Source organism: Astatotilapia calliptera, chromosome 20 (assembly GCF_964374335.1).
Source record: "Astatotilapia calliptera chromosome 20, fAstCal68.1, whole genome shotgun sequence".
In the NCBI taxonomy this organism is placed as follows: Eukaryota; Metazoa; Chordata; class Actinopteri; order Cichliformes; family Cichlidae; genus Astatotilapia; species Astatotilapia calliptera.
In genome coordinates this window covers 28,886,173-28,907,040 of record NC_137441.1, presented here as the reverse complement: position 1 = coordinate 28,907,040, position 20,868 = coordinate 28,886,173, and the positions used below count along the sequence as shown (strand labels likewise).

The 20,868-nt window shown below is 41.9% G+C and overlaps 1 protein-coding gene across 3 annotated transcripts in view; it reads right to left on the bottom strand.

Annotated features, from left to right (window-relative positions):
* Nucleotides 1-4,487: 4,487 nt before the first annotated feature.
* Nucleotides 4,488-20,868, bottom strand: part of LOC113013452 (helicase ARIP4-like) — a 77,418-nt gene continuing 61,037 nt past the window's right edge. For all 3 annotated transcript variants that reach the window (XM_026154354.2, XM_026154357.2, XM_026154356.2), the window contains 21 exons: nt 20,437-20,680; nt 17,965-18,098; nt 17,566-17,739; nt 14,337-14,554; nt 13,984-14,166; nt 13,322-13,455; nt 12,386-12,582; nt 12,023-12,226; nt 11,796-11,934; nt 11,536-11,713; nt 11,213-11,425; nt 10,873-10,991; nt 10,588-10,712; nt 9,886-9,985; nt 9,586-9,791; nt 8,828-9,003; nt 8,063-8,259; nt 7,682-7,881; nt 7,480-7,569; nt 7,149-7,244; nt 4,488-6,978 (listed from right to left, as the gene is read on the bottom strand). In XM_026154354.2, coding sequence (XP_026010139.1) covers nt 5,897-6,978; nt 7,149-7,244; nt 7,480-7,569; nt 7,682-7,881; nt 8,063-8,259; nt 8,828-9,003; nt 9,586-9,791; nt 9,886-9,985; nt 10,588-10,712; nt 10,873-10,991; nt 11,213-11,425; nt 11,536-11,713; nt 11,796-11,934; nt 12,023-12,226; nt 12,386-12,582; nt 13,322-13,455; nt 13,984-14,166; nt 14,337-14,554; nt 17,566-17,739; nt 17,965-18,098; nt 20,437-20,680 — 4,409 coding nt within the window. In that variant the 3' untranslated portion in view covers nt 4,488-5,896. The remainder of the gene's footprint in view (nt 6,979-7,148; nt 7,245-7,479; nt 7,570-7,681; nt 7,882-8,062; nt 8,260-8,827; nt 9,004-9,585; nt 9,792-9,885; nt 9,986-10,587; nt 10,713-10,872; nt 10,992-11,212; nt 11,426-11,535; nt 11,714-11,795; nt 11,935-12,022; nt 12,227-12,385; nt 12,583-13,321; nt 13,456-13,983; nt 14,167-14,336; nt 14,555-17,565; nt 17,740-17,964; nt 18,099-20,436; nt 20,681-20,868) is intronic.

Sequence of the window (20,868 nt, the reverse complement as noted above, 5' to 3'; positions counted from 1 at the left end):
CACCCATTCACACATACATTCACACACTGGCGATGGCAAGTTACATTGTAGCCACAGCCACCCTGGGGCGCACTGACAGAGGCGAGGCTGCCGGACACTGGGCCCTCTGACCACCACCAGTAGGCAATGGGTGAAGTGTCTTGCCCAACAATGGTTGTAAGACACTTACACTTCGGTCGTACTAAGGTTGAAGTTTTCTTTTACAGATGAACAACTAATGCTGTTTCATTTCTGTATGTGATCTTACATGTTTGTTTTCTTTTATATTATAACTGTCATTCTTTTGAACAAAGGGTGGAGAATCAGATGAAGAGAGACTGATAGTGAGAGTGAAGATAACTATAAAGTGTGAATTTGTTTTTCCTTATGACTATAGGAAGGATGAACACAAATGGTGCAGGGCGCTGCTGCAGGCCCCTCTCTTATCATTAAATGTAAGGGCAGGAGGCAGTGCGACCTTTTCACAGACAGAAAGAGATGAAATGGCAGCTTCTGCTGCAAATGTGGGAAGTTTACATGCAAGGACCACAGTCTGTCCATTTGCAGTTCCACCTAAGCAGGACTCTCACACCCAGACAGATACTCTCTCTCATGCCTTTTCCCCATCCCCAACAACATAAATGTTCACGTTCATCTTTCTAAAATGTTTTTCTGGTTCAAACTGATCTTGTGGTTTTCTTTACATTATTGATTTTATCTTATTTTAGAACACAACAAGGTAATAAGCATTTAGTAGGAGAGAAAATATTTTAGTAGTACGTCCCAGACTCTACTATTTAAAATACAAAAAAATCCAGCAGCACTGCAAATATATAAAATTGTGAGATTTGAGTTTGTCTTGTACAAACAAACTGTTGTTTAAAGAGTTAAAAATGTAAAAAGTAATGACTATTTTATATTTATGGAAAGAACTGGTGTTAGTTAAAAACTTTATGCAGAAGAAATTGCACAAAACCATAAAAATGCTAAAAATGAAAGACCTAATTTGTTGGTGGACACTTTTGGCCACAAACAAGCTGAAAGGGTAGTGATTTTTAATAAACCCAGCGGGTTAAAATCATTTTTGGCTAATGACAAAAAAAGTCACTTAAAGGGCCAAATTGCTTTTTATTTCTTCACCTCAAGAAGGGGTGACGTGGGCCGCACGTGGCCTCCGGGCCTCAAGTTTGAGACCCCTGACCTAAGGCTTTGGCAGTTTAATTCGAGAACAAATAAAAGGCGTTTAATAAAAACTGTGACATAACCAGTAATATTCATTATATTCTCCCAACAGCCAGATTATGCTAAATTAATATTAGGAAAGTAACTGCTACTTTGCTACTACAGTGCAGTGATGGTGCGGGTGACTGCATTTTGTCAGAGGGGCTATTTGTTCCTGCAGTGCAATAATTATTCCAGTTATCCACGTATACCTGTATATATGGCTGAAATGAAACAATATACTACCATTTCTTATTTAGACACCACAGAACACTAGAAATAAAGCTTGATGTATTCTTTAAATTGTTCACTGTTTCTTCTTTTGATGACAGCAATAAAGTAAATGACACAGAAAACCAGCCCAAAGCTGAAGTTTACATCTCTCTTGCGACTTCGGTGGAAATGTTCAGCGATCATATTTGTGGAAGCTTGTTTCTGGCCTAGATTTTTTTTTTCCTACGTCGCTTCGTTCTTGAGTAACCTTGTTCACAGAATTTTCAGAACTTCACCTCTGACCTTGTCCTTAAGGTCAAGGTCACTGAGCTTGGGCATCCACACTGCCTTTTACACCTGAGGGGTAAATGTCTGCTTGTTTTGAAAGTTTCTCCCACACACAAGTAGTATGAAGTAGAACATGCAAGCCTGATTTGACCCTCCGTGTTACATCGAGTCAGTGTCACCAAAACGGAATAATCAGATCAGAAACTAGTCACTAGCATGTATGAGGTGAAAGAAATCAATAGAGTAAAACTATCAAATTCACTTGAGCTTTTTTACTTTCTTAAAACTGCACCATTTTTTTCTGTTTTGCTACTATGAGCTTATTTATTTGAACCTCCTGGTTATTATTATTATTATTATTATTATCTCCAGTTAAATCAGTGTAACTTACTGTTCATGACTGAGGCAACAGTAAAACCTGACTATTTTATATTTAGAGTGAATATGTATCTCAATTTTAAAGAATAATAGACCTAAATGACTTAAGGGTCTATCTAACTTAAGAGAAACCTATTATTTGAAGTGCTTCAGGCATTTTAACGCAATTAAAAACTCACTTAGAATACTTCTATCCCTAACTTCAAGTCTCACTTTAGATTACACATGCATAAAATTGAAGATTAACATGCAAAACTGAGTTACTTCGAGACAAATATACTGCAGCACCTCTTCCAAGTGTATCTTCTTCAAATCTGTTGTAAGATTTAGATGCCCTCAGTTGCCTGTATGTATGTGTGAGTCTCTGCGTGTGAATAACAAATAAAGAGGGCAAGTACTGCATCGGTCACCGCTGATATAAACAAAGTAGGAAGAGTATGATTTAGAACATGTTTCTTTTTATTTACAAATTTCAAAAAACAAAAAAAATGATGTAATCCAAAGTCATACACATTGTCCACACAACAAGCTTTGACTGGAGCCAATCCTCAAAGACAGCAGATTTAATCTTCACCTCGCCTAAAATGGAATTCAGACAGTCGGCTCTGCTTGCCCGACCACCTTGATTTGTATAAATAAATATGTAAATTCAAGTAGAAAGCTGTGAAACTAAAGAGCAGTCAGTCTGCGCAGCAAACGCTGAGCTGACAACCAAACAGTTCAACACTGAGGAAAACTTGCTGTTTTGCCATCACAGGGGTGATGACACGCCTGGACAATTCTGGTGATATGGTAATACAGCACAGAAAAGGGGAGAAGCACTTGATATTGTTTTTTTTTTATTGTTGTTGTTTTGCTTTGTTTTTCCAGATGATAAGTGGGCTGGGCTGCCTCGGTTTCTGACCCATTACTTGTGATTGAGCTAGCATGCACATAAATGGCTCATTTAGCTCAGATTCAATACTAAAATTTGCATCTATATTATCTGAGCGCAGATAAATAGGAAATGATTTCAACACTGTGCAGTCGTTGAATATCCCTGGTGACAGTTTTTTGGTTTTTCATATTAAACGGCTGATCAGTTATTAGATATGATTTTAACTCTATGCTATCCTGGATAGTAATGTGCTTAATAACACATTGGTTGGTCCACATCAAAGTTCTGCACAGTTTCACATGTGTTGGGTCAGACTGGCTTATCATTAGTTCTTAAAAAACAAAAACTGTAGTAACAATACTAATATGACTGTAAAAATCTTACAAACAAGATAGTGATGAAACAAATGAAACCAAAAAGACATTGTAAAAAAAATAAAAATACAAATGAATAAATATACACCGTCATAAATAAATAAATTTGGTAAATTCAAACATTGTAGAGAGCAAAAATGAAACACAAGTAAACTTACAGTTTCAGTATGGAGAACAAACACATGGAAGAGGGAGAAAAGGACAGGTAATGCTGAGTCTTAACTTGACGTTGTTTTATCTTTAACAAAAGAGCTAGTGGTTTTTAAAGCTCTTCCTGCAGCTGTTTAGGCCGAGGGGGGTCAGCTGGAACAGCAGATTGATGGTTTACATCTAGAACCGGACTGATATGGGATTTTTAGAACCGATGCCGATATTGGTACCGATATTGTTTACTGATACATCGGATTTGAGGATTTAAAAATCTCATATATCAGCCGATATTTTTTTCCTTTCACGCACAGAAAACAAACAGATTTCCCTAAGATTTTTTATTTATAGCTATTTATGAGTCTTGACCAACATCCAACCCTGCAGTTTAAAAATAACATTGTTTTATTGTCACAAGTAGCGGATTGCTCTTTTTTGCTCTACCCAACAATCATCTGATCTGCTAGTAGTTCCAAACACGTGTTAGCTGCGAGTGCAGACTGTCCTCTGGTGGATGCAACCCCCACCCCAAAATCTCTTATTTGAATTTTCCATTCACCATCTATTATAAATGCCAAAACTGAAATATTGGCAAAAAATTAATATCGGCTGATATACACAATATATAGGTCGGACTCCATTTATAGCAAATTTAAAGGGGAAATTGGTCACACTATGAAGATTTTCTAGCTTCCACCCAGTCAAACACAGATTTGTATCTTTTTACAGTGTAAAAATGGATATGTACTTCTCAACTGTAGCTGTGAGCATGCTGTAGAGAGAGTGTGTTTCTGCAAAGGATTGTTTTTATTTTTTATCTGCTCTGCATTATTTGGTCTCTTAAGACACAATCCTCTTTGATGGAGGTTTCAGATGTGCCATTTCCTTCTTTTTCCTTTTGGCAAAGCTACATCATCTCTCCCTAAAAAAAAGGTTTGGTTTCACATTGACCTCTGTTCACGAACCGAGATGAAACAGAGAAAGAAAAAGGAAAAACAGCAGAGCAGAGGTGAAATCTCTCTCAAAACATGTTACCAAACCGAGTAACATGAATCTAAATTTTTTCTTTTCTTTTTTAATGATTCCTTTTGCAACCCTTAAAAACACAACAAGCAGTTACAAACACAGTAATAACACGAGCGTTCCTCTGGGGTTGTACAAATACATATATAGGCTTGAGTGAGTGTTTTGCATCGTTTTTCACTAGGCTACAGTAAGACTGTGGGTGAGATTCAGAGAGCCATGGCGACTGTCTGTCTCTCTTTACCTCGCCTCTCTCACAGTTAACATTCAGAAAGATGGAGGCAAAAAGGCATTTTCTGTTGGTTGTTTCTCCGCTACAAGGAGGACACCTCACTGGGACACAGTTTATTTTTTTCCTCATTTTCACCTGGCTGTTGTTTTTTTTAGGCAATCAGAGATTACATAAATAGAAAAAACACGCACAAAAAGAAGAAAAACAAATCTTCCCACATCTGATGCCTAAAGAGAAGGAGTCTTTTCAAAAAGGCCCGGTGTAAAGGCATTTGATTAAGCGTACATTCTTTCATTAGTTTTTAAAGTTTCAGTGAATATCTTTAACCTCATCCTCAAAGCACAACTGTTTCTTCAGTATTTCAATATGATCTCACATCTGTTGTGTGTTCTTTCAAGAACAAAAATCCTACAATACACCTGTCCTGGCAGTGAGTTATTATTACGTTCTGTCAAAAACGCTCTCTAAAACTTCTGTGTGATCTTGTAACCGTTGCGTTTGCCATTTTAAGAAGTGTTCAGTAGCAACAAGTGATGGACGATACCACTTCAGTTATGAAATAAACTGTGCTACCAGCTAATGTAATAGCAAAACCTGTTTCACAAGCAACTCCAGCTCCTCTTTTTAATTAGCGGAAAGCAAAAGTCTTGACACTTAGCAAAGCTGCAGAGCTAGTATCTCTAAAAGTCAACAGTATAACTAGTGGCCGCTTGTGGTCACTATAGGCCCATACTCAGCAGTACTCAGTCCAGTGATAAGCATCTTAATGCCGGCATTGGACAAAAAAAAAAAAAAAAGAACAGTTTTTTTTGGAAGCTCAAAATCTTCAAACTTTTATTTTCTCCATCCCTTTGGAGGGTTTTTAAGCCTTTATCAGGATTCTTCTTCTGATATTCAGCATCACGATTATCTCTCTCTGTCCAGTCACTGTTAAATCCCCATTCAGACCATTTCTTCAAGGCAAGTAGAGATGTTCAGGAGAAACACTTCAGCAGGGCCTCAGATCTCAACACCTTAAATGTCTGTCATTTTTTCCTCATTTCATTTAATTTAATTTCATCTTGGCCTCTTGGAAACCTGCATCCTGGCAAATGGGCTGCCATTCTTTTATGGTGACTATTACAATTTCTGAAAGCATTCTCACAAAAGGACATCATTCTTTTGTCACTGTCCCCTCACCTCAATTACATCATCTTCATCTGAGCTGCTGATGCTGCTGACATTCCCGCTGTTCACCAGCACCGGGCCTCGCTGACCCTCGGACCGAGCTGAGGGGGAGAAGGAAGAAGGGGAAGATGAGGAGGAGCTGGATGCAGCAGTAGGAGGGTATTGGGACAAGAAACTGGCTCCAGCTGGGCCGGGAGTAGCAGCTGGGCCCGACACCCCTCCTGGGAGCATTGAGCTGGTGTAGAGGCTCGCCAGAGATGGACTATACGACAGAGGGAAGCCTGGTGGGAGCATCCCAGCCATGCCTGGCATGTTGGAGCTCAGCATGAATGGTGGCAAGGCTCCTGAAAGTGAACTGGCAGCTTTGACTGATGGAGAGGATGATGATGTTGAGGAGGAAGATGAGACGGTGGGAGCGGTGGTTGTCATCAGTGATGAGGAAGGAGAGGAAGTGGGAACAGTGCCGGCTCCGCCCATGTTCCACCCATGCCGATCTGGGTACATGTAACTGGCGTCACTCAGCTGAGTGTGGGGGGGCTGGAAGTAATGCGAGCCTGCCCCCATGAAAAGCGGATGCCCCAGTGAACCACCCAGCATGCCAGAGTTTAGACCCATAGGGGGGAGCCCATAGCCCCCAGTGAAGGGGAAGCCCTGCGAGGCCACAGGGGCTGAGGAGTGCTTGCCGGCAGAAGGCTGCTTACTGGCCCGCTCATCCAAGGATGGGGTGGAGGCTTTGCGCTTGGAGCCCGTTCTCAGATCTTGGGCGGCAGTGGCATCCATGTTGGGCTGAATGACATTAGTCACAGAGGCATCATGGTGGCTCAGATTTCCACTTAATAACCCACTCCCACCGCTGCCATTGGTCTGAACCAGTTTGGTTGAGGGCAGGCTGCTCACGCTGCTCTCTGGCAGATGAACAGCAGAGCCTGCTGACCCACCAGCTCCTGCGCCGCCCGTATAGCGCTGCAACTCATTAATGATCTCCGGGCTGTCGGGGGAAAGAGGGCGGGGCACAGTCTTGGGTGACAGGCAACCGTTACTGACATGGGTGGGAACCTCTGGAGGGGGTGCTTGCAAATCTGAGGGGAAAAGAATTGGATTTAAGCTTTACAAGAATTCAAGCCTCAGTTTACTGAAAGAATACAATAAAGTCATTAATATCAGTGTGCTACATCTCTGACATGGTACGTAAATACAGTAACTAGGGTTACATGCTTTCAGAGGTGTTATTGTAAGGGAATCATCCTACCTTTGGGTGGTGCTGTTGAACTCTCCTCCACCGACTTGGCCTTATTAGCTGCTCTGATGGCAAAGATTCGGCCATCAGATGTCCTGATGTAAGTCCCTATGAAAGCCACAGGTAAACAAAACCGTTATTAGAATTAAATGAAAACATTTCATTATTACATCTTTTTACCCGACTAACTCGACAAATACCAAAAGTTTTTTTTAAATAATCTCTTCAATAATAACAAAAAACAAACAAAAAACAGCTGGAACAAGGACACGTTCACACAATTATCTGCATTTTGTGACCACCGCACAAAAGAACTGACATGTATAACAAAGCGGTATTGTACCTTTAGTGCCCCTGATGACATGGATACTCTCTCCAGCGGTGATCCTGGCCTGGACATCTGTGGAGTTGTTGGTGCCTGGAATCACTATGTCTATAAAGAGATAAAGAAAGACAATCAGAGTTTAAGGCCATAAAGAAATAGTAATCTTTAGTACTGACAGAAAGAATAGGGATAAAATGGAGTGCATGGAGAATCTGCTTACCAGTGGTGGTGACAATTTTCTGTACAAACACGCCAGCTTTCTGCAGGCAGTTGACAGGGAAGCCTCCGAGGCTGCATTTAGAAGAGTCATTGCCTGGGGCAGAGCTTGCAGATGCCTGGCGGGGCATCATAGAGACTGGAGTTGACTGGACTGGCCTGACACTGGCCACTGGCTTCTCTTCAGTGCTAGTGGGAGGACGCCTGAATAGACAGAGATTTTCTGTTTTTTACTCTTGATTTATGACTTGTCTTTATTTTTTTGAAGGAGGGTTTACTTGATAAATGCTCAACCTTTTAAAATGATTATGAGACAAGTGATACGAACTGGATTTACGGTAGCTTGTTAGCATACATACTGGGATTGTAGATGTCAATTACTAACCAGTTTCTCTGGCTAAAGGCAGGGATGTTGGTAAGGCTCTGATCACTGGCAGGGTAATAGTGAGCGTAGGAAGGGCGGGTGTATGGCACCGAGGCCCTCTTTTCAGCCTCGTAGCCCTTCTTTGCTGCTTTCTTCTCTGCATTGCTCAGCTTCAGCTCCCTGCGGTCTATCAGCAAGGACTCGTGGGGGAATGGTTGCTAGAAAGGAGGAGGTTGAAAGCTGATCAGTGTTCTGCTCCAAGTTTGCACGATTACCTCACTTATGATGACCTCATCCTATACATTTATATTTTTTCCAGCTTATACCAATTCAATTTAATAAAATTCATGAGAACGCCAATTGGAAGATTCTCTGCTTTTTAAAGCGAGCCACAAAAAGGGGTGTAATTATGTGATGACTCATCACGTCTTAATCTCCAGAACCTCACAAGCTGTTTAAAATAGTGTTATAAATGTAAAACAAAGCTTCACTGTAACTCCTTGGCATACTTCCCATAGTTCCAAAAATGGATTTTAGTTGGCAACTATGGACACACTTGGACATGTCATCCTGCTGTAATGACAGCTAGGGGCTTATTCAATTAGCAGAGAACTCTAAAACATAAACAAGCTTACTTAAGGAGACTTCTGTCTGTAGAAAACAAGTTTTTATCTTCATCAAATCGTAGTGAACAATGGAAAAAATACACAATGGAGTGCAGGAGCGTCTATGCTCTATTTGTAATCGCCTCTAGAGGGCGTATGGGGACAATATGTTTCCTCATACCTTTGTAATCAGGTGGGGATTGAGGTGCAGGGCCTTCTTGAGGATGCTCTCCATTCTGTCGTTGGGCTGCAGATGGATGCTAGATGAGTCTGGTTCCTCCTCCACAAAATGAAGAAGAGACTCAACTTCTCTCCTGGTGAAGGTCAGCACGGGGTTCAGGTCATCCACAACGCGGTCTGATTGACAGAAAGGGAAAAAAAGCAGAAGAACTAAGACATTGAGGTAAAATTGTTTGGAAAAAGATTCATCTAAGGAAAAAAAATGTAGACAGAAATGGCTACATTTGAATGGCCTCGATGTATTCGTCTCACCAGACAAAGCTTACAGCAAACACTTGAGACACTTCAGTGTCAGACGAGAGCCTCTTGGCAGAAGAGCTCTGACTTTGCCTCAGAGCTTATTATTTAGTTTTAGGGGTTCTGCTCGCACAGAGGAACCTACACTTGGGGTTTTCAGTGAATTTCAACACTGACAGATGTTTGAAGGGAGTGAAATTTCCATGAAGTGAGGATGATGGAGGTTGAATACAATCTCCACGTCTTATAATTTTTCCTTATTTTTTCCCTTTCCTCCTCCTTTTTTTAAAATTTGAGTTATTTCTGGTTAAAAATACAGGAAAATGTCTGTGACAAATGCTCCTGTATGCAATGCATTTTTAAGTAACTAAAACGTTACCACGCACATATTTTAGGAGAGGTTATTTGACTGCAGCTCCGTTGGAACTCTCTGCAGCGCTTTTTCACATGTTTCCGACTCACCAGACATGCCCTGTTTGGAGATCTGGCGGTCGTAGATCTTCTTCTCCAGCGTAAAGTCGCACACCAGCCTGTAGATGTGGCACGGCTTCCTCTGCCCATAGCGGTAGACACGGCACACGGCCTGGGCGTCGTGGCACGGGTTCCAGGAGGCGTCAAAAACCACCACGCGGTTTGCCCCGATCAGGTTCACACCTAGACAACCAGCCCTGGCAGGAACAGACGGGACAGCAGTAAGCTGATTACTCCTTTTAAGATTTATGACCTATAATATTGATATAATTAGTGTGGAGAGCGTGTTACCTGGTTGACAGCAGAAAAACCCATGCGGAGGTGTTGGAGGGGTCATTGAACTGGTTTATCAGTCGCTCTCTCTCTGAGGCAGTTGTGCTTCCATCCAGTCCTTCAAAATATCACACGGCAACTCATATCTAAGAGGTTCTCATGTTCTTTAAGTTTTATATTCTTGTAGCTCTTCTCTTCCTGTTTTTCTCTGAATTTATACCGCTTGCTTGCTTGTTTCACAGTACAGTGAAACTTTACCCTTCAATATTTGAATCCCCATATGCTATTATATGGACTGTACAGATAAAGTACCATGTATATAGAGACAAGTTACAGCTGAGGATTCATATTATTAGAGCTCAACTAACCAGTTAAAATAAAACATTAACTGTAATTTGATCTTGGATGACAGATCTTTATAAATATCTGTGGATCATTCTTATCAATTACGACACATGAACCCCACAAATAGAACAGCTGTAAATGAAAACACTGGCTTGCAGAAAAATGATAAATCAACATATAGGTATTATTTAAAGAAATCGAAAACACCAGCAGGTGGCAGCACTCATGGCAAGTCAATGAGAGTGGCAGCACCCAAAGCATTGCAGTCAGTTCCCCCAAAGAGAACAGACTCATCAGTTCAGCATAATTAGCGGCTCGGTTTAGCATATTACATAGAGCGCTGTTTCGCACCTCAGAAACCTCATGATTACTTACGATAGTAGTTGAGGTTGCGGACCCAGTTTTGATTGGGTCTGTCTCTGCTGGGCACATTGGGTGATGGAGGCACTGGTCTCTTAGCCAAAAAATCCTCGATCACGGTCAGCGTGGACAAACTCTGACTGCAAGAAGGCAGACGGACGGGGGGGGGGGATAAGAAATCTGATCCATGAGGTGCACGAGTGTAAGTAATGGAATGCAAAATTGTTGAAAAGTAAAGATTTTTATTACTTTTTCTTTCGAATCAAAAATCTGCATCCTAGCACTTTTTACATCTTTTACCTGAAGACGAGGAGTTTGTCTCCCTTTCTGACACTCTCCTCTATCAGGTGGAACAGCAGAACCATCTTTGCAGAGTTCTCCAGGATGCCAGGCTTGTAGTCAGTCATGATGTCCTTTGCCTGTCCGCGTGAGAAGACAGACTGTAAAAACTGCTTGCAGACCAGCTTCAGAGGTTTTTCCTATATAAGCAGTTTCACTGATTTTGAAAAAGTGAGGTTACAGATGGGAACTATGGGCCAGTTTTCTCACATCTGAACACAGCATGGACTATTTAAAATTTCAGTACCAACATTTGTTAACTTTGATTGGATCGCACTTTTCTAATAGTCTTCCAACGTACCCATTCATATGTGATGACCTGATTGGCTTTCTCCTGCAGCTGGTTAAGGCTCAGGCCACCGACGGGGTTAGAGTTGTCCAGGTTCTTGGGCTTTTGATTGGTTGGTGCCGGACATCGTCCTGTAGAGGTGATGTCATCAAGGTCTAAATCCTGGTCGCTTGCCAGGTTTTCCTTCTGCAGAGCCTCATACAGGACATCTGGATGGTTCCAAATCTGAAGAATAACGCAAATTTATATTTAAAAAAACTATATATAAATGTCATTATCGTCACCAGTGAAACAAAGTTTCTGAAGAGATCCAGACACACGCTCGCACTCCTCACCTTGCAGCAGACGCAAAACGCTTTGAGCGGGTTGAGGCTGAGCCAGCCCGTGTTTCCTGCCTCTCTGAAGCGGTTCATGAACTCTGTGTAGAGGGCCCTCTGCAGGGGAGACAGACGCACCAGAATCACATGCTCCTCCTTAGAAGGCAGCTGGTCCTTCAGGACATCGTGGCCTCGTCTGGATTAAAGACAAATTACAATCAATATTCGCAAAAACCTCACTGAGCTTTTCTTTTATGGACAATGACAGTGACCCTTACCTCTGTACAAAGCCCTCCAGCAGGCTGTGCAGGACGTGGCTCCTGTACCTCATCAGCTGGATGTCCTGAGGTGTGCTGTCCACACACTGGCCGTTCAGAATGGGACGCTCGAACATGTTGCTGAACTCCTGCCGCGTACCTGAAATGTGCACAGGGTGTAAAAGCTGCAGTGTTGACATTAACTGCTAATGCTCGTCTGCTGAAACGAGGCACAGGTTGCTCCGTACCTAGAAAATCGGGCCGGACAAAGTCGACCATGCACCAGTATTCAATCAGGTTGTTCTGGAGCGGGTAACCGGTGAGGACCACACGGCGTCTGGTTCGGATGTTCTTTAGAGCCTGCGACGTGCTGGCGTGACAGTTCTTGATGCGATGTCCTTCGTCGCAGATTACCACGTCTGGACCGGGCCGAGCCAAAGCTTTCTCGATACCTACAGAGAACAAGTGGGGATATTTTTAATCTAATTTGCAATTCTGATTGTTCTTGCGCTGTAATCTGAAACTTCTAGTCTTTGCATTTCTCCCATTTTTACTTCACGTCCTGTCCTTCCTGTCCTGCAACCTCTATCATCATCCCCAGTCTCTCCAACCTTTAAGTAGCTCCTGCTGCCTGTCCTCTTCATCCAAGTCGATGACGACAGGTCCCGCTGCTTTCTTGCTCTTCTTTTTCCTTCCAGCCACGAAGCTCTTCTTCAGTGACAAAAGGCGATACATCTCGTAGCCCATCAGCAGCACGCCCCCGTCCCGAGCCCAGTCCTCCACCACCTTTGCCCTGGCTGTAGTATTCCTGGATATCACCAGAAGATATCAGGTTGGTTACTGCTTGTGTTTCTCAAAGGTAAGACAATGAAATATATTTTTGCCTGGCAGCAATCCACAAAGTAAAAGTGTTTTCCTAAAAAGATAACATTCATTACAGTTCAATAAAAAAAAGAAGAAAAAAAAGAGAAAGAAAGCTGGAGGCATGTTTTCCTTTGAGTGATGAGCTTAAATGTGATTCGAAGCACCTTTAAGTGAAACCTATGAAAAAGTGTGAGATGTATGACTAAAGGCGAAGAAAATGAGTCAAAGAAGGGAGGAAATCCTGTAATAATATCCGATTATCTTATATTAAATAAATATTTTCAGACATTCACATACGCGTGAGAATCAGAAAATCTTTTCCAGCAGAAATCCAGCAGCTGTTGGGAGGGAAGATACTAGAGAGACGGGAGAAAGGACGGGCCAGACGGGGATTAAGCTCACAGGCCGACCAGAGGGTCAGCTTAGTCTTTTTGGTTTTTTTAAAGGCAGATAAATGAAACACTTCCTGACTGCTTTGACCCTGCTGTCTGTGTGAGGAGGAGAGAACCTGCAGGATTTTTATTGTTTTTGGTTCTTCCTCGATGATTACATAACATTTAATCAATTTGAATTCTGTCTAGTGTGATAGAGCAAAACAACAAAGACGTGGTTGTTTTTAAGCGCCCAATCTTAAAAAGGATTAGGTTAAAAAAAAAAGAAAAAGAAGTGTGTTTGTTACTCACTTGTGTTCATCGTTGAGAATGTGAACCTTAAAGGTACGTGGTGTCACCACTGCAGGATCAGGATCTGGAGGTAAAGCCTCAGGGGGCGGGACCCAGGTGTTGAACTCTGACAGCCAGTTCTGCAGCGTGTTCACCTGGAACAACAAAAATATATACATTTTAAAAAATCACCAAACCCTCTTATAGCTTATCATCTAATTTCTATAAGAATTCTGTTCACGTCATAAGAGTGACAGCTCAGAAACCTCACTCCAAACAAAGGCAACAAGCGTCTTGCCTTCCAGCTTCACAAGTCCAGCAAATGTGTTCCGTTTTTTGTGTTTCATTTTCCCTTTTGATGCAAAATCATTTTAAGATAATAGAACTCAAGGATAAATACGATCAATAATTCATGCAAGCGTGAGCTGCAGAACATCTTAACATTATTTATTAACATGCCCTTTTCTCTGAGTTTCTCTTCACATCAACTTTTACACACACTTTCTTTCTATCGATCGAAAGCTCGCAGGCAAAACGTGTCCCTGCACTTATTCTATTATTCATCTATTCACTTATATCTTTTGATTTAATCCACTTAGATTTTTCTCTTCTTCCATATATCTGAGCATTTATTGATTCCTTCTCCGTTCTACTACACCAAGATCAAACCCGCGGGTTCTTACAGGTACGATGGCGAGCACGGTGTGAGCCTGGGTGCGTCTGAAGAGGACGTCGATGAAGGAGATGACCTGCAGCGTTTTTCCCAGGCCCATGCTGTGTGCCAGGATACAGCCGAATCCACTGCTGCTGCTGAAGCGCTCCACCGACTCCACCAGGTTATCGTACAGAAAACGGATTCCCCCAATCTGAGAAGGAGGAAGAGGCAGCATAAGAAAAGCAGAGAGAGTGAAACTCCGGGGTCAGGATTTATGGGGCTTTACAAAATTGACATTAAAGGACTTTTTAAACACAATGAATAAATTCTCCTTTTTTTGGATTTTTCAAAAAGTTACACTAGGTGCTGCTACATTAGTACCTGATGAGGTTTCACTGCTCTGGCCAGCTGAGGCGACAGGAAGATGTCTTCCTCTGTAGTCGGATGGTTCAGGTTGACCAGCACCCTCCCCTGGGCGTCCGGCTGGTTGAGGGTATCGTTGATGTGGGCGTCGCTCGGCTCGCTTTCTTCTTCCTCAGCTGTAGACTCGCTAACGTGGACGATGGAGTCGTCCTCGCCATAGCTCAGATCTATGACGTCTGCGCAGGCCGGAGAGAGTACACAAACACTTGCATATAAAAAATTTTCATCATTTTTTTGGGGGTGGAGGAGAAATTGCAAACTGGAGAAGTTATTAATTATGTAAAATTGGTAATTCTACTAGGTTAAATGATAAACACTTTAAGAATCGGTGCATTTCATGCTGTTTTCGTGGTGAGCAGGGCTGTTTCGCTTTTGAGACACACAGAATGAGAGATTGTGAATAAACAGGCCCAGCGGCCCAAGTGCCAAAGATTGAGAAATCTTGCAGCAGCTATTCCAATGAAAACAAGCCCTCCTTCTTTTTAATGGCCTTCATACATTCATGTCAAGTAACAGGGGTCACTGGTCGCATCTTGTATGACGCTGCTTCAAACGCGAAGGTTATGTGCGTGCGCGTTTGGAAATGGAACGACCGAAATCCATATCTGATAAAAAAAGGAATTCAACGTCAGCGGTATCAAGTGGTTAAAGTTACACAAGCTGGCAGCCTGTGAGGGCACAACGGGAAGAGGTGGTGTGTGTCAGTATGTTAGTGTGTGTGCGCGCGAGAGAGAGAGGGAGAGAGAGCTTATATAACTGCAGTGAATGGCTGGTTATACAAGTAGGATTAGAGTGGAGGGGGAGACTGGTTATGCAACCCAAACTAGAAATGTCACTGTGCCACTGTGGTGAAAGTGTGTGTGTTTGTTATGTGAGTGTGTTCTGGCTCATAACCAGGATTAGCCGGCTTTATTGCTCCACAGACCCACTCTGATCTGCCCCCCCACACACACACAGACCCACACTTTCCCCTTTCATCTCCCTTCCCCTCTCCCCCTTACATTTGCCTTTTTTCCTCTTTGCTTTTGTCTTTCTCAGCTTTCACATCTACATATTAACCGTCTCTGTTTATCACGGCCATCTCTCTCACCCTCCCATCCTCATTTGTTTGTGTTGCAGGTATGTGTGTCTACGGTTTGCCTTCATCTTCTGGCCCCGACACTGAAATATATGTGTTTATACCAAACTGTGTGCGTGTGTGTTTATCCTTGAGTGGCTTTCTGAATGTTTGTGACTGTGTGAGGGTGTGAGAGAGTGCGCACTTGGGCAATAAGGGAACAGTACATGATGTACTCTCTGAAGGTTCTAAATATTCTGATGCACATGGCAGCTAATCTACGAAAACACCCTGCAATTTATAACTCACACACGCACACACAGACACACAACCTTTACAGGAAGCAGGGAGAATTTTGACCTCAGTTTAAATTGGTGCTGTAAGACTTTTAGTAATTAAGTTTAAATGTTTTTACAAAATCCTCCCTTGAAGGATTCTTTTCTTTTCTTTTTTTTAATCACAAGTAAAGTAATCAGCAAGTTTTCATTTGAAATAATGGGACGCTTCCTTTCCAGCGGCACTACTGAGGCAGCTGCGAGAGCGAAACTAGAGCTGCAGTCACAAAACAGAACCCATACGACTTCCTGTAGTTTACAGACGTGATGTTGAACATAAATGCTGATTTCTGTTCATCTCTGCAGATGAATGGACACCTAAATATGTGCTGACTTGTGGTTTTTGGAGTAAAAACCTCATTCGATATTCAAGTTCAGGCTGTCTTTCAAATCTTCCTTTTTTTCTTCTTCTGGAAATTCAATCTGTCGGGTCTTTTACTGCGTCAGCTTTCCAGACCCCTGGGCTCAGAAAGCATTTTGAAACAGAGTGTGTAATTTAATAAACGCATGCCTGTCATGAGGCTATTGAGGCTGGTTTGCTTAATCTTTAAAAGGCTGATGAGATGTGAGGTTTCCACCAGACAACGTCAAACTGCTACAGTTGCGAGATATTTCCTTTTGATGGGTCAGTGTGCCCCCCCCCCCCCCCACACACACACACCCCTCTTTACGGTCAAGCTTGAACTTTAACATTATGTTGTGTAAAGAAAAAGAGAAGGTGCACACTGTGGATCTACTGTTTCTCAACACCGACTGTAGTAAAATGTTTTATGACTTTATGATTTTGCATTGTGCAGCCTTCAGTACCTTCAGTACCAAGAAATCCAACAGTAGGACAGACACTGTGATGTAACTGCTACATGTTTGAGTAGAACAGATGAGTCACTTTTACATAAGTCATGACAGCAATTGTGCAACGCCTGATAGCATAAACGGACAATACTTCATTCTGCACTAATAAGGCAAACCAATTAAATAACCCAAAGAGGAAGTCTGCAGCCTGCCACAGCTGAAACTGAGAGCCTGGAGAAGCTGCCAGTCCTTAAAGTGAGATTGATCCTGGAAGTTTTAAAGACCTAACATGGTTTTGAGCTTATAACCAGATGGCTTAAACTTAAAATCCAAGTTTCTGCAAGTTGAATCTGCCCTCAAACTTCTGTTAAACGTGATGAGGAATGAATGGGAAAAGAAATACACTAAAATCCTGAATGTCCCGAAAAACGAAAAGTTGCTGCACACTGTGGTGTTTGGGCTTTGTAACAATAAGGATTCTGCTTTTTAAAGGTTTTGTCCAGTTAGGCGACCGTCCCCTCTACGATTATTCCATGATAAATGTAAAATACACCCTGAGATTACAAGAAAAGGGTCAGTACTCCAAGTCTTTGTCCACAAAATGCAAACTGTGTTTAGTTTTTTTTTAAAATATACCTCACATTTTTTTTAACACAAGCATTTTTGAATACTTCTTCTAAAGACTGAAAAGGAAATATGCTGACTGAAAGAAACCTCAAGTATTCCCTTGAAATGTAAAACAACAACAGCGTGCAATAACACAGCTAAGTAACGACTCTTCAGTCATAAAACGCACAAAAAAGGGACGTTGGAACCAGACAAACATCTTGTTTCTGTTAGTTTTTTTCTGTCTGCTTTGAGAAACATCTGATTTCAAGTGATGTCCTTTGACAATAAGAATAAAAGCTCTTGTTCAAACTGAACTGAGCTGCTGGTTTAAGTTGGTCTAAAACACTTGGCATTACTTTTTTTTTTTTTGCCTTCCTCTGTCTGTGTCTCTTACCTGTTTTGTGTGTGTGTTGTGGGCTAACAGAGGCGGGTATGTTAGCCTTGCTGTCGTCTTCACTGATGCCCGTGCTGCCCGAGTCCACACAGATCACCTCCCGTCTGCTCGAGTTCACTTCTTGCTGAGATGCTGCTGACGTTGCCGATGACGACGCATGCGTTGTCACATCGCCTGGAGAAAAGGTTACGTAGGTGACGTTAGTATTGGAAGAAGATTTGGGGACAAATGAGGGATGAAAAGAGAAAAAAAACAGCTGTGAGATGATCAAAAAGAAAGCAAAATCGAGTCGTTTTTTCTGAACCTGGATACAAACTTGAAATTGCAGTTTGTTGTACAGTTTAGACAGTTACTGTCTGATGGAGCAGCGAGTTTGCATGTTTGTGCACACACTCTCACCAGTTGTGTATTCGGGCAGCAGCGGTATGGGGAAATCCTGTTGTCCTTGCTGCTCCAGACGGCGCCTTCTCTCCAGCTCCTCCTGCTGGGCCGCTTTGGTCACTGCCTCCAACTGATGCTCCTTCAGTAACTTCCTGCGCAAACACAGCAACAAATCGGTTTGCTTTTATTCTAGTTTTAGAATTTCACAAACTGTAACCATACAGTTTGCACTGTGCACGTGTTCGATTGCTGATGAATCATTCTTCTCACACTGGAATACTCGCAGGGGCTTAATTATGATAGTCACATCATTACTTTCTTTAAAGCTACATTAGTCAGCGTTTAATAATAAATTGGAACCAAGAGAGTTGCGCACTGTGAAATGTGTGACTCAGCGAAAAAGCCACAAAGAATTATCAAAGACTTTTTAAATGCTTTGTTTTGCTTTGGAGGAAAAATTACTGCCATTACTCCTAGGCTCATTCGAAGAACCCCACTTGTTTTGTGTCCTCATGTTGAAGGACAACCTGATTTACACTACCTGCTAGAACAACATGGGAAAGTTAGCTTGATTTCTTCAGTCTGTTCTTTTTCTAGGATGGAATGATTGGACAGCATACATAATGTGGCCGTCTTTATTAAATTAGTTAAATGTCCCTCGACCAGACCCTTTTGGTAGCTTTCAGCAAGTATGACAAGAATACTTCTGGCTTAATATTTGAGCACTCTTGGTAGATTTAAAATGCGTTAATTTAAATTGGTTTCCTGGAACAGACCCAGCTTTTATGTGTAGTCCACAAATTTTCAATAGGGAATGCCATTCTAATGTAATGACTGATTACATTACAGTCAGTCATTAAACAGACCAAAACCAGGTTTGATTTGTGTTTGGGATCATTGTCAAGTTGTAAAACCCAACTGTATCCAAGTTTCAACCATTTAGCGGTTGATCTGCTTCCACTATGTGCAACGTACCAGTACCACTGGCAGTAAAACAGCTCCAGAGCATGATGGTACCGCCACCATGCATGACAGCTGGGACAGAGTTCTCAGGTTTGACCTTTACTCTTGTCATTTTGGCCAAACCGGTCCTTTTTTGTCCGATCTGACCACAAAACCTCTCCCTGGAAGAGAAAAAAATTTCACCACAACTCTGACTGATTAGGCTAGTAGGTAGATACCTGACTTCTGCTGTACTGCTAGCACACTAAATGCATTAAGTGTTTGCTGATGTTGTTTCTGGATCCTATATTTCCACAGTGGGTAAAACGCTTACTGGAATATGGGACGATGAAATGAACATTGTGTCTCCGGGCTAATTCTTTTCTAAGATGTCAAAAGAATTGAAGATATTTAGAGAACTCAGTGCAGTGTTCACATTTACACAAACGGGTTTCAGTTTTGCTATAGCCTTCAACTAATGTTGGGAAAAATAATTTGCAGTGCCTCAATAATGCTATGCTTTTTATTAATAATAAGCGTTATAAAGTTATTTACACTATATTTACACTAACTAAATTGTAAAGCTGAATAATTTAATTATTCAAAAAAGAAATATTGATCAAACAAATCATTGTTGAAAAAAAATGGACAACTTTGAACTGGCAAATAAAACAAAAAGTCCTACACCTCTTACACAAATAGTTAAATATGTCATCTGTATGCAATGGCAGGGAATAAACCCAGAACTTCTATCCATGACACATGTTTGATATTATATTAAACTGGCTGTTATGTAAAGGCAACAGCATATTTGGGGTTGAGCTATACCATGTTTATTTGCAGCCTGGAGTAATACAGCTGCAGACTGAGCATATGTATCATCAGTGATAGATTTCAATAGTAACTGGAAGATAGTTTCAAAATGAAATTTAAGATGAGGGAAGAGTAGAGGGAGAAAAATAATGGATATATATGTACAGTAGGATAAATCTTATTATCCAGCCAGCAGTGGGTGTTAAAACTAATACAGTACGAGTTGCATAAGCGGAGTGAATGTTGGTTTGCTCTGCCCTTCAGCAGCAACTTACTCGAGGGATTGCGCAGCAATCGCTTTTATCTCAAGGTTGACTGGTTACTGTTTGGCAAGCAATAACTCAAGGCTCATTTTTAAAGATCTGGTTTAAAATGAGTCTAAAGTAAGCAATCCCAGAACCCGTCTGATATCTGAACATCTGTTTTCATAGCTGCTTCTTAAAAGAAGAAGAAAAAACAGCTGAAAACAGTGGAATGTTGCATGAGGCTGGATGTACCCATCCACGCTGAATCACCAGTGGAAAATGGATACTGAAGTGTGTTTCTTTGGTGTGTGTGTTTGCATCACTTAATCTTCAATTCAACATTCAATTAGTACCTAAGCTGCAAAATGGATTCTGCCTTTTGTGACAAAGCTGATCGTAACTTAAATAGGACATGATAGAAATTGGTTTCTTTTAGTTGATTCTGTTTGAACTGTGACTGAGACCAGAGTTAACTCCATGTCTTCTGTACCTGATGTTGCGTCTCATGTGCGCAGGTTTGGAGCTCCTCTTCTTGGTTCCTGTCAGGGCCGAGGGAGGGGTGGGGCTTTGGCTTGCCGGCCTGGAGTGGGGTCTTGACCCGGGCTGAGAGGAGGGAGGGTGAGCCGGCGTCTCCGCCGTAGGTGAGGTAGATGGGGGAGGGGTGCACTGCCACACAGCAGGGTTGCCGCCCTGAGCCTCATTCTCGGAGCTGAAGGAGGCGCTGTGGGACTGGTCTGCAAGGGGAGGACAAGAACTGTCAATTCAGGTTTAGCAACAAAAGTTTAAAACTCATACAATATAAAATAGATCCTGAATGGAGTTCCCACAGATCTTCACCTGCTTTGCAGTCTGAATTTAATGGTGATGTCAAACTAAGAGACTGACAAACCACAGCTGTAACGCCACCATCTTAATTTTGTGC